Below are 13,703 nucleotides of genomic sequence, written 5' to 3' on the forward strand. Positions count from 1 at the left end.
CCAGGAGGCACCACTGCGCCAGAACAGAAAGGGCCGCACACCAGGGAGGCCGATGCACTGCTCCATAAACAAGGGCCAGGGCTTTTTTGAAAGGGGACAGGAGGAGAATTCAGGCTAAGGAGCCAGTGGCAAGCAGAGTACCCTGGAAGCCAGGCAGGCTTGGGCTTTGGATTCTGGCTGCCTGGACTTTGCAAATAAATCTGAGCCTGTTCCTCTCTCACAACATGGTGATATTGCTAGCTAATTCATCAAAAGGTGGTTTGGAGGAGGGCACTGGATCCATCTGTATTCTCAACAAATGTTACCGGCTGCACATGGTGGCTCACTGTAATCGCAGCTACTTGGGAGGCCAAGGCAGGAGGACCACTGGAGCCCAGGAATTCAAGGCTGCAGTGAGCTATGATTGTGCCACTGCACTCCGGACTAGATGATAGCAAGACCCTGTCTCTTACCAAGAAAAAAAAAAACAAAAAATTACAGCCAGGCAGAGACACTGGCAAGTATAAAGGAGCGATGCTGGTTTCATCTTTATCTAGGGGTTTCTAAAGAAAGCAATTCTGCCGGGCGCAGTGGCTCAAGCCTGTAATCCCAGCACTTTGGGAGGCTGAGACGGGTGGATCACGAGGTCAGAAGATCGAGACCATCCTGGCGAACACGGTGAAACCCCGTCTCTACTAAAAAATACAAAAACTAGCCGGGCGAGATGGCGGGCGCCTGTAGTCCCAGTTACTTGGGAGGCTGAGGCAGGAGAATGGCGTAAACCCGGGAGGCGGAGCTTGCAGTGAGCTGAGATCTGGCCACTGCACTCCAGCCCGGGCGACAGAGCGAGACTCCGTCTCAAAAAAAAAAAAAAAAAAAAAAAAAAAAAAAGAAAGCAATTCCAGGCCGGGCGCGGTGGCTCATGCCTGTAATCCCAGCACTTTGGGAGGCTGAGGCAGGTGGATTACGAGGTCAGAAGTTTGAGACCATCCTGGCCAACATTGTGAAACCCCCATCTCCACTAAAAATACAAAATTAGCCAGGCGAGGTGGCACACACCTGTACACCTGTAATCCCAGCTACTCAGGAAGGAGGCTGAGGCAGGAGAATCGCTTGAACCCAGGAGACGGAAGTTGCAGTGAGCTGAGATCGTGCCCCTGCGCTCCAGCCTGGGAGGAAAAAAAAAAAAAGCAATTTCAAAGCCTTAGTTCCTTCCCATGTAAAATCTACAGATTTTCCACCCAGGCTCTTGCTCAGCTCAGCCCTACCTAGGGCCTTCACTCAGCAGTTCTGGGCTTGCACAGGCCTGTGACTTGCCACCTCAGCAGCATTCTGTCAGCAGCCCCTTCTGTCACTAGCAAAAAGGGAGTCACATGTATCCAAGTAATAACTTCACGCCTGGCTCTGAACCTTGCTCTGCAGAACATCAGACAGAACATCAGACACCAAGGCCCCAGCCGGGGGGAAGAAGCTCTGCTCTGCATTTTGCTTTTGGCTAAATCCTAAGTAGCTCTCAGTGTATTTGGTCAAGTTCTTGAGAGTTCATCCCTGTTAGCTCCAGAGCTTCCAGGGCTGACATGGGCTCACAGGTCTGGCTGCATGGGCATTTCACTGGGCTGTGCTTTCCGAACAGTAGGTGAGGCTCTCTTTAAAACACCCTCTGGCTCCTGAGCCCACCTTGGAGCTGAAAGGTTACAGAAGCATTGCTTGCTGGTGTGAGACCAAATCCTGGGAGTTCCCATTCCTGTGTGAGAAAGCAAGCCACAAGAACTGCCCAAGGCAGTTCAGGCAACTCTTAGACCAGGAGGGGTTCATGGCCTGGTTTCATGTGCAGTGAAACACTAAAGAAGTAGCTTAGAGGACTGAGGAACAAACAAGAACCACAGGCATTAAAAAGCTTAACATTATGCATTTATTATATTTTATAGAGCCATATTACACATGCTTGGTGCTTCAAACTGAGTTATCAATGTTTTTCTGGATGCAAAGCCATCTGATGCTGGATGCGGATGCCTTAAATACTATATTTCTGCATCTATGACCTATGAGCTAAGGAAAAACCAAGGACAATTCCAGAAATGGCAAAGAACACTTAAGAAAAAGATGTACATGAGACGAAATGCTAAGTCCTTGAGCCAGGGCCTACAGAAGTTACCAGAAAGCGAATAAAAACAGAATTTTTCTCACCACCTGTTGATAATATAGCCTCACATGTTGGGTATGGACATTGTAGAAAAAAGAGGTTACTCCGTTTGGTACTGATGCCTTTCTCCCCTCCATGATGTGTGTGGACATTATGCGGCCCCCAGAGATAGCAGCAGATAGAACAGAGCATGGCAAACTGCCCCCTCAACACATCCCGGTAGTTTTTTACAGTGTCTGGGTGTCTCATGAAAAGTGGTCAGTTTGATCGAACTTGCCACACCTGTGGAAAATCAATCAGTGTGCTTCAGGTGAATGTGACGCTATCATACACAGTCTCCTCTGACATCCAGAATGCTGGCGGGGAACATGGGGCTGGGTGCCTGCTCAGCCAGGACCAAGCTCTCCATGTGTCAACTCCCGCCTTACAGCACCCAGTTTGTGGGAGGTTTGCTTTGCCTGCTGACCTGATGCTAACGCTCAACTTAAAGGCTCCGTTCCAGATTTTATAAGGGGACTGGGTGATATGTGTCAAGTACCTGCTGCCCATACTTCCTATCAACCCTCAATACAGTCCCAGCTTAAAGATCCTCTCTGGCACCACACTGATCCCTCGGGCCTGGGGTGGATGCCAGGAAGCCTCTTGGCCACAAATCTGCCCTCTTGTGGGTTAGAGGCCAGCCCTCTCCTGCCTGACGTGACTTGTCTGAAGGGCCTGCACTTAAACCATCTTCAGGCAACCAGGGCATCTGAGCATAACCTGAGCAGTAACAACATAAATCAAGGGTCAGTAATATGGGGTGAATGAGACCTAGCCAGCCATCCAGTCAGATGCCGCCGTGCAGGTAAGTATGATTCTGAAGAAGGCGTAGGGTACCTTTTGTCCTGTAAAGTCAGAGAGCAGGCTAAGAAGTGCATGGCCAGAACCCCAAGAAAGTGCAGGTTGGGGTTTCGACTTCCTTCCCCACCACTTGGGTTAAAAGTTCGAGTAGAATGCACTTGCCAGGACCTGCTGGGCCTGAACTCTGAAGAAGTGCTGCGATCACATTACTGTCAGTGGATCCAAGACAAAGGGCCCGGAGCCAGACAGTCGCCCCCTACAGCCGAGGGTCCAAGGCAACCCCGTGACTCAGAGTTGGCTTCAGCAAGCCAGCAGAGCAGCTAGGAGGAAGCCTCATGGCATGGCTGTGGCATCAAGTAGGTGTCTGTGAGCAGCCTGGCTCTCACCAGTTTTCACCTCTGGTATCCTTACTCTTGCTGGGGATCCGATGTCAAGAAAATAGAAGAAACTTAAAGAATTAAAGATCAACAACATGAATATCCCAAGCCAGGCTGATTTCCAGGTCACAGAAGTCAGAGACCCTGGAAGCAATCAACTCTCTCTGCCTCTAGTGGGGGTGGGAGGTGGGTAGAATTATCAGGTTTCCAATTCAAACACTTCTTTTAGGAGGTCAGGTTTTCCTGTGCCGCAAACATAAACTCTGGTCTGAGACCAATCTGGAGCACGTCTCCACAGTAAGTTTTGCAAGGCAGAGTGCAAACGGACGGGGGGCAGTTCTCCAATGTACGAGCTCTCAAACACTGCTCAGGGAGGCTTCCCCCGACTGGAAGTGATTCTTATCTACTTGTGAAGACACGAACTTGAACTCTGCTTGGAAACATGGACAGGCATTGTGCACGCTATCCTGTGAAAGGGTCTTATTTAGCAAAATAAGTGACATTTAGAACTTTTACATGAAAACCAAAAAGAAAATTTAAAAATCCCGATTTTCCTCAAGTCCTCAGGCCTTGAAACTAGGCAAAGCACACAAACACCATATGTAACCAGTAGCATGAGTTCAGGGTCATCTTGGAAAATAAATGTCACTCTGGGGTGACAGTTCTTTATACAAATAGTATGCTCCCCCTCTCAACCCCACTACCAAAAAGGGGGAAATAATAAGAAATTCAAAAATAGAAAACAACATCTTGTTAAGTGTAAACTTATCCTCTGGAGTTTTTATATTACATATGCTAGAAACATGCATTTATTTCTGCTCAGATGTACGAAAATATGTCTATCAGTATTACTTATAAATCAGATTAATCCTCAAGACAATGGACTCGCTGTTAGAACACCATTTCAAACCTTAGTAAATTACATCGTTAGCAAAGTTATAAATTCTAACCACAAGCAGAATGGGTTGAAGTTACACCCAATGAGAACTACCTCTACTCTTTATATTGTTGCTCATTTGTTAGTTTCCTATTGTTGCAAAGTCAGTGCTATGTTAACAAGGAACTTGTTTTCCTGGAACCCCAGATTAAACTCCTTACAGAAGTTACCTCTGCAGACTGAGAAGACATGTGAACAGAGAGAGTCAAGGGGAGTGATGACTACTTCAGAGACAGGAAAGGACGGAAGAGATGACCAAAGGCACCCCCAAGGGATCAAGGCACAGAGGAAGAGGGACTTCATCCACACAGGAGCCTGGCTTCTGCAGGCCATGGCATGGCTCTCGGGGCTGCCAGCGGGGCTCCCCGTAACATAGGTATGCTCTGCGGTGGGCCCTTGGGCAAGGTCCTGAGGACAGTGCCAGGGCCAGGCTCCAGTGCAGCACAATGCTGGGCAAAGGACTCCTAACACAGCCATGCTGGGGCTACTCAACCCGACAGTGGGGAGGGAAGGTGTGGGTGCTCACAAAGCAGGCATCCATAGAAGCCCCTGCCCAGGTCGAAGTCAAAGAACTACACGTTCTCATCCGAGCCCTCGGCACTGAAGACCTCCACCATGGGCTGACCTCTCTCCTGACTGCCAGATACAGCAAAGCCTGGCTTACCCAGAAAACAGCTGGGGGCATCTGCTGAACTGAGTTCCAAACTACCCAAGGGCTAACAGATTCTGGATAATTTTTTAAAGGGTCTCAAGTTAAATGTTTCATTCATGATTCACAAAAGGCACTTCAACATTCCAGAGCCACAGGGTCACTGTTATTGGGTCTCCAGCCCTCCTGTACGGGACCGATGGAGAAGCTCTAAGACATCGGGCTATGTGTTTCACCTGATGGGGTCCCTGGCCGTTTGTAAATAAATCTCGGATATTAGCTAGTTTGTCATTTATCTTGCAGTCAAGCATACACAAAACAGAAAGACACAGTATGTTTGCACTTTGAATAAATGAGATTTTGCTGTATCATGGCAGTTTATAAAATATTCTCAAGTCTGTTATTTGACCGTAAGATCCAACATTGTAATTGTACATTTAAGAGGTTACAATGTGAGAGGTACTCATTGAGCACAATTTTCCTAATAATCTAATCACCTTGCTGATTTGCACCCAGTGTCCATTTAGAAACATGAAATTACGCTACTGGTACTCAATTGCCACATGGCTAGTATTTAATAAGGACTCCACTAGACGGAGGAACAAGGGCTCTCAAACCAAATAACCAGTGACCACAAGCATTTCCTGTCAGACAAGCCAAGGCCCTGCTGGAGCTGCCTCTGAAGGCAGCAGGGTGGACAGGCCTGGTCTTCCCTCTGTGTGCCCCACTGCCAGGTGGCACCTTACCTTGCACAGGCGCTCAGGCTGCACAGTGGTAGATGCTTCACTCACACTTGCCGGGGGCTAAAATCACAGCCTATGACCAACCTGGCCTGGGGTGTTCTGAGGTAGTTCCTGAACTCGGGATGCCTGTTACCTACTCTCCTTCGGATGTCAGGACATGTAGGAAGTATTAAAATATCCATGCATCGCTTTCATCAATAATCACTGTAATTGAGTGCAAAATAAAGGAAACTTGAGTTGCTTTATTTAGCTTCCAATTTCTGGGAGGCTCAAGAATTATAAGTATTCTGGACAACAAAAGAAAATAAGACTGTGCTTACAGATCTTGTTCTGCCATATTCTTGCTTTAGGATTGCTATTTTATTGTTGCCCTTTCTGTTACATGGGATGTACACATCAGGTGTTAAAAGGTACAATACATTCTACAACTGAGCACCACTTTCTGTAACTGAACAGGCAAAGAAATTACACTGAACATCAGCATCTGGCAGTATTTTTTGGAAAAAAAAAAGTGACTAAAATGGGTTTAAATTGATTAACACTATTAAATCACATCTAATATTTGATACTACATGATTCAATACAGCTATACGATACAATTATACAAAATGTGTTAACATCAAAGAATACAACCAAAATTAAGATAGCAAACAAAACCTATATAACTTTTTTTTTTTTTTACAGGAAAATACTTTTGAAGTATGCATGTAACTGCCCATTCTTTTAAAGAAAATCTACTGCAAGCAAAGTTATCAACCTCCAGAAAAATCACACATAGCATTACTAAGCATATCCCCAAAAAAGTGTACAATATGCACACTTGGAAAATACAAAATTAAAAAAATTGTAAGCAACAGGTGAGCTTCATATTTATAAGAATGTGAAAAGAAGTCCCATTTTTAGCACTGTTGTATAAAGAATTGTCTTTTGATGCGAAGTTCATGAATTGTCCTCCTGTTGGGACCACACTTTACAAAAACACTGTGTTTTTGAAACGAGATTACAGAGCAAGATAGAGCATCTTAGCAATGTCATCTTAGTAAAGTTTTTTTTTTTTTTTTAAATTTTTACTACTTTATCAAAACATGTCCCTTAGGTGTGTAGGATTCATTTTTAAAATTCTTCCTAGAAATAATATACAAAGGAGAGGCATATTTATTCCCAATCACACTTCTGGAAGATGCTTCCCGTGGTCGAGAAGGGTCTTCTCTCTTCTTTTCACTGGTTGTTTTTGGCCTTAGCATGTGTTAAGATGTGAGATTTCAGGTTAGTTGACTGAGCAAACTTCTTATTACAACCATCGAAGGGGCACACATAGGGCCTGTCTCCGGTATGGATTCGCACATGTGTGCGCAAATTGAAGTCCAGTGAAAAGCGTTTCCCACAGCCTTCGAACGTGCACTGTCGAGGAAAGACCAGAGATCAACCCACTCAGCAACTCTGACCAGACCCTGGGAGTCAGTAGCTCACTGCTTTGCTAGAGAACAGCCTATGTATTTTACCAAACCCTTTTCATTCCTGCCCGGGGTGAACTTTGTAGATATATTCTAGAATCAGCAGGCAGGTTGGACAACCCCGAAAACCCAAGGATAGCCCTCATGAACTGTTTAAAACACTTGGCAAAATGGCAAGTCTTCCTAAATGCAGGCTAGAGTGCTAGTGCTGCTGTAAACATCTGCAACGGTAAAGTACAAATGATTAAGGGTTCTGGTGTCAGTTGTCAAAAAGAACCATGTTAGATTTACTAACTGCACTGCTAGTTCTTTCACTTATTTATGGGCTAAAAACAAGACAAAATATTACCTATACTTACACTCATACAACAAAATTTTAGAAACTTTATCAATTAGTAATTATACTATTAACTACCAAAAATAAATTACTTCAATCCTGTCATGAATGAAGTAGAAATTGAGTTTTAGGTATGGTCCTGATCAATCCTGTTCTCCTCCTGCCATAAAGTATACTCCATCTACACCAATACATTCCGTACCCAGGACCACAGAGGTTATAGACAAGGAAGTCCAGATCCCCAGCAACCCTTCCAAGAGACTCCCCAGGAGTTTTGTTTCTCACTAAGGAGTAATAAGACCCCGAGTCTCTGGGCTGGCACCTCCTGCCTCATCACCACACCACCCTACACTTGCAGTGTTCAGACAGGCAAGGCAGTGTGGGGAAGAGAGGGAACTGGCTCTACCTGAAAGGGCTTCTCTCCAGTATGAACCAGTTGGTGTCGTTTTAGTTTTGAACTCTCAACAAAGGCTTTGCCACATTCTGCACAGACGTGGACTCTGGGGCCGTGGGTGTGCAGATGTTTTCTCATGGCCGAGTTATCCCTGAACATCTTTGTGCAGCCCTTAAAACAGAGAAAGCAGCTTAGAGGTTCACACTGCAAACTGTTAGAAAGGATTCAACCATTTAACAGCCTTTACTGACAATACTAAAACAAAACCACCCCCCAACCTCCCATTTTAATTTTACTTAGTATTACGGTAGAACATTAATATCATTTAAGACAAAAAACAGACAGCTGAAAAAGTCATCATTTAATGCAAACCCTAGTTTTACAGATGAGGAAACTGAGGCTTAGAGATGTCTTTAAGTAGACTTGCCCAAGGTCACACTACTAGTAGTAGCCAAACTGGGAATAGAACCCAACACCCTGGCTTCCAGCTATACCACAGCCGCCTCACCCGACTATGTCCCCCAAAATGAAGTAACAAAAGCACTGCTAAGCAAATGGAGTTAAAATGACGGTAGTCCACCACTACCTTTGGTGGCCCCATATTCTGTGCTGCAACAATGGACTGTCATTCTCCATCGCCTACTGTTCCCTCTTCTCTCTTTGCCTCTTTCCCCTTCTTGACAGAGAAAGAAGCAAGAGGGTCTCCAAGGAATGGCAACTACAGAAGAAATTTATTTTGTGAGACACTAGGAAAAGGAAGAAGCAGGCAAACTGATACCAGTGCAGGGCGGGAAAGGCAGATGGATGTGTGGCGCTCGAGAAGCATGTCCTTAACAATTTCTTCTGCAGTTGTTGCCCAGTAATGGAGTGAATGGGGAAATGGTAAGACAGCATGACAGAAGGACAGCACAAGTCACTAGACAGCTCACAGGCAGAAGAGAGAGGGAAGCCACAGTTTTTCTGCCTTGACCCTTAGAGGTTGAATTTCCATTTAGAAAATGGAAATTTAAAAAATTTAACTGGTAGACAATGTATACATGCATTGAAACATCACATGGTACCCCATAAACATGTACAAGTATTGTCCATTATAAAGAAAACTTTAAGAAGTATACAGAGAAGCTAAAGGGATGGCAGGCACTTCTGGCCTAACTGTTTTCAAATGCTTGTTATTTTGGCCCTGATGGAGATAGGTTTACATTGCAAATCGCCACATGAAGAACGCTGACAAACAACAGGAGGGACTTGCTAGTCACAGTCATTATAGGGATGAGACCGTGAGACTAATGTAGGCTGCTCCAATTGTTCATTTTTACATTCTTTCTTCCACTCAATCTCTCCTACTTTGTTCTCTGTACCTATGTGATACTTGATTTTTCTGTTAGTCTTATATCCAATTAAGTTTGAAAACAGCCCCCAACAAATACCTCAAAAGTACTTTTCAGGTTATCCTTTTATTTTAAAGACTAACTACATTTGAAAACAATTAAGTGCCTCTCTAGTAACACAAAATTATTATTAAGTCTTTATTTGGCTTAATTTAGCAACATCCAAAATAATTTCCAAATTTCAGTTACAAGCCTACATTCCCATAAAGGTCAATGGGTGAGACACAACCCAGGATCTTAAGACTGACTTGTTAATATAATCCAAAAAGAAATGAAACACTAACAGTAGAGTCAACACAGTAATCAAGCATCAGCTCCCTGCAGTCATCCCATTTAACAGTATTTAAGTGGGCTTTACTAAATAACAAAACTTCATCTCTTGGATTTAGAAACCAAAGATTCTAATTCCTTGCTTCATTTAAATTATCAAAAGCAGAAACAAAAGTGCAAATTTCTTATAAACTCTCTAAAACTTCATCAACAGTTTAATTAACACTCTCCCCCTAGCATTACTTACTTTATGAGGGCAAGCTATTGTTCTTGGAGCATCATCTTCTTTAATTTTTCTTGGCTTCATTCTTATCAAAAGAAAAAGAGAGACAGACAGATTTGTAGGAGTGGGTAGACTCAACTGGCATAAATCATATAGTCCCTAAAATGCTTTCCTTATAGGCACCCAAACTAAAATGATATACTTCCATGAAGGAGAAAGAATGAGACAACTCGCATTCACTAAGTACCAAAGACTGTGAAGCACTCTTCCCATCTTACAGATAAGGATGCTGAGGCTCAGAAACATCGAGTTGCTGCCTACATTCTCATAGCTAATAAGCTGGTGTAGCTTAGAATGGCACTATGATCTGTGTGATTCACATACCTGTTCTTAACTCCAAACACTTTTAAAAAACACAAAAAATCAACTCAGACAATCCCAGACGCATCTCCTCATGAGAGGCAAGGGAAGATATCCAAAAGCAGCTGCTGCAATGCTGAAGTGCCTCATGAAAAAGGAGCTGTAAACACAGGAGTGTCCTAAAATATCCATCTCTATACACAAAATGGGTCCAATTAGTACTGACACAAATGATCTTTAAAATGTATCATTTTAAAGGGTACAAGAGAGTCCTTTTAAATCAAGATTTATAGACATTAAATATCAAATATCTCTGGAAGAACACACAATCAACCATTAGCACCAGTTACTTTGGGGAAAGAGTTCCTAGGGCCTGGTGGACAGATGGGAACACCACATCCTCTCATACTGTTACCCTGCTTCTGGATGGGGGCTTGGAAGTTCTCGTTTTTATCAAGTGTCCTGGTAATGTGGTAACTGTCTGGCAGAGCCCTATGTGAAATTACTATCCAGAGAGCCTCCTGGTTTGGTAACTTACCTACCTGCTTTTGCCACTGAATCAAGCTTTGGACTTTTGACAAAACTTTCTCTCCAAATATTCCCTATAGATCTGTTTGTGGTAGAAGGGTGAGAAATTAAGGGTTCCTAAAAAAACTGGAAAATAAACTTAAATCTCGGAAACAGATTTTCTTTTTGTCCCTAGTTTTACCCATCTCACACCCCTCCATGATGATTCATATTTAATGAGTACTAATCAGCCGGGTGTGGTGGCTCACGCCTATAATCCCAGCACTTTGGGAGGCCACAGTGGGAGAACTGCTTGAGTCCAGGAGTTCAAGGCCAGCCTAGGAAACACAGTAAGACTCTCTCTACAAAAAATAAAAAAATTAAGCCTGGGCAACATGGACAAAACCCTGTCTCTATCAAAAACAAATGAACAAACAAACCAACAAAAAAACAAAGTCAGCCAGGCATAGTGATGTGTGTCGATAGTCCCAACCACTTGGGAGGCTAAAGGCAGGAAGATCTCTTGAGCCCAGAAGGTCACGGCTGCAGTAAGCCATGACTGTGCCATTGCATTCCAGCCTAGGTGACAGAACGAGACTCTGTCTTGGATTTAAAATAGCCAAGTGTGGTGGCAGATGCCTGTAATCCCAGCTACTCAGGAAGCTGAGGGAGGAGAATTGCTTAAGCCAGGGAGGCGGAGGTTGTAATGAGCCGAGATCGTGCCATTGCACTCCAGCCTAGGCGGCAAGAATGAAATGCGGTCTCAAAACAAAAACAAAAACAAAAACAAAACCTATAAAAAACTAGCTGGGGGCCACTATTTTGAGTGAAGTAACTCAGGAATGGAAAATCAAATGGGGTATGTTCTCACTTATAAGTGGGAGCTAAGCTATGAGGATACAAAGACATACAGAGTGATATAATGGACTTTGCAGACTGAGTGGGGAAAGAATGGTGTGGGATAAAAGACTACATACTGGATACAGTGTACACTGCTCTGGTGAGGGGTGCACTCAAATCTCAGAATTCACCAATATAGAATTCACCCATGTAACCAAAAACCACTTATATGCCAAAAGCTATTGACATTTTTTAAAAAGTCAAAGTTGGAGAAAAAAAAAAAAAAAAGCCCACTTAAGTGAATCCTTAAAAGCAAGAGCTAATTTACTACCACTCTTTTGTTACAAAAAAAAAAAAAAAAAAAAAAAAAAAAAAAAAAAAAACTCCTTAAAAAAAATTAATTCTGTGATCTTTTAAGTTTGTGAAGGCCCTAACAATGTCCTTCTTCACTTACAATCTGGGAAAAGGATTGCCTGATCTGTAACCTGAACACATGAAATCATTGGTTAAACTTTCCATGCCCTGGAGGAGTATGTGAGGAACAACAGATCTGGTAACTATCACTTATCTCCATGGAGTTGGTTCAAGACTGTACATATTTGCTATTTTAAATTCTATGAGAACATTTTCAATTCAGTGTCCTCCCCTATCCCAACCCTGTAGATATTTGTCCTTTCTTGTAAATGGATTATAGATTGAGCATCCTTGAACATCCAAAATCCAAAATCTGAAACTATCTGAGTGCTAATATGACATACTCATGTGATGGGGTCACAGTCAAAACTTTGTTTCATGTACAAAATTATTTAAAATATTGTATAACAGCCTGGGCAACAAAGCAACACCCTGTCTCTAAAAAAATAAAAAGTTAGCCAGACGTGGTGGCATATGCCTACAGTTCCAGCTACTTGGGAGGCTGAAGAGGTAGAATCCTTTCAGCCCAGGAATTTGAGGCTGCAATTCAACTTCGGTGACAGAACAAGACCCTGTTTCAAAAAAATAAAATAAAAGTATAGAATTGCCTTCAGGCTATGTGTATAAGGTGTAATGAAACATAAATTAAGTTCAAATTTCGTGTTTAAACCTGAGTCCTAGCCCTAAGATAACTCATTATGCATATGCAAAACCCCAAAATCCAAAGTGTTACTGTTCCTAAGCATTTTGGATAAAGGATGCTCAACCTGTAACACCAGTGAGCAAGTATTTCATAAGTGCCTGTTGTAAACAGGACTCTGAACTAGCCTTTCTTATCTTAAATACAAATAAATCCTGGAGTTTTGGTCTGAGGTTCACAAAATCAGGTAGGACAAAATTTGGTGCCACTGTGCCACCTTGAGGTTACATCAGTTTGGAAAACAACAGTGATTGATATGCAAGGTTTCTATTCCACTCAAATATTATTTTTTTATTACTGATTGATTGACTGAGACGGAGTCTCGCTCTGTCGCCCAGGCTGGAGTGCAATGGGGCGACCTCGACTCACTGCAAGCTCTCCCTCCCGGGTTCACGTCATTCTCCTGCCTCAGCCTCCCGAGTAGCTGGGACAACAGGTGCCCGCCACCACAACTGGCTAATTTTTTGTATTTTTAGTAGAGACAAGGTTTTACCGTGTTAGCCAGGATGGTCTTGATCTCCTAACCTTGTGATCTGCCCGCCTTGGCCTCCCAAAGTGCTAGGATTACAGGCGTGAGCCACTGCTGCCCGGCCTTTTTTTTTAAGTTTCAATCTTCCCAATTAAGAGTATTTATTCTTTGAAAATTTTTGTTTTGTTTTTGTAGAGATCTGGTTTTGCTATGTTGCCCAGGCTAGTCTCAAACTCCTGAGCTCAAGCAATCCACCCGCCTAGGACTCCATGGAAACATTCTGTGTTGACTGTGAAGATGGCTACATGACTGTGTTTGTCCAAATTCACAGAATAGTACATACATACCTAAAAGGGAATAGACTTTACCATATGCAAATTAAATCTTAGTAAATATGGCTTAGTAAGGGTCCTCTCCCATACATTTTCTTTTTCTTTTTTTTTTTTTTGAGACGGAGTCTCGCTCTGTCACCCAGGCTGGAGTGCGGTGGCCGGATCTCAGCTCACTGCAAGCTCCGCCTCCCGGGTTCACACCATTCTCCGGCCTCAGCCTCCCGAGTAGCTGGGACTACAGGCGCCCGCCACCTCGCCCGGCTAGTTTTTTGTATTTTTTAGTAGAGACGGGGTTTCACCGTGTTAGACAGGATGGTCTCGGCCTCCCAAAGTGCTGGGATTACAGG

At 43.5% G+C, this 13,703-nt stretch overlaps 1 protein-coding gene across 1 annotated transcript in view; it reads right to left on the bottom strand.

The window, feature by feature from the left end:
• Positions 1-1,868: 1,868 nt before the first annotated feature.
• The window catches only part of LOC139364180 (YY1 transcription factor), a 44,069-nt gene continuing 32,234 nt past the window's right edge, over positions 1,869-13,703 (bottom strand). Inside the window, exons 3-5 of the mRNA XM_071099608.1 lie at positions 9,759-9,819; positions 7,866-8,024; positions 1,869-7,069 (exon numbers count right to left, since the gene is read on the bottom strand). Of these exons, the coding sequence (XP_070955709.1) occupies positions 6,887-7,069; positions 7,866-8,024; positions 9,759-9,819 (403 nt within the window). The 3' untranslated portion in view covers positions 1,869-6,886. The remainder of the gene's footprint in view (positions 7,070-7,865; positions 8,025-9,758; positions 9,820-13,703) is intronic.

The sequence above is a fragment of the Macaca nemestrina genome, chromosome 7, assembly GCF_043159975.1.
Source record: "Macaca nemestrina isolate mMacNem1 chromosome 7, mMacNem.hap1, whole genome shotgun sequence".
NCBI lineage: Eukaryota > Metazoa > Chordata > Mammalia > Primates > Cercopithecidae > Macaca > Macaca nemestrina.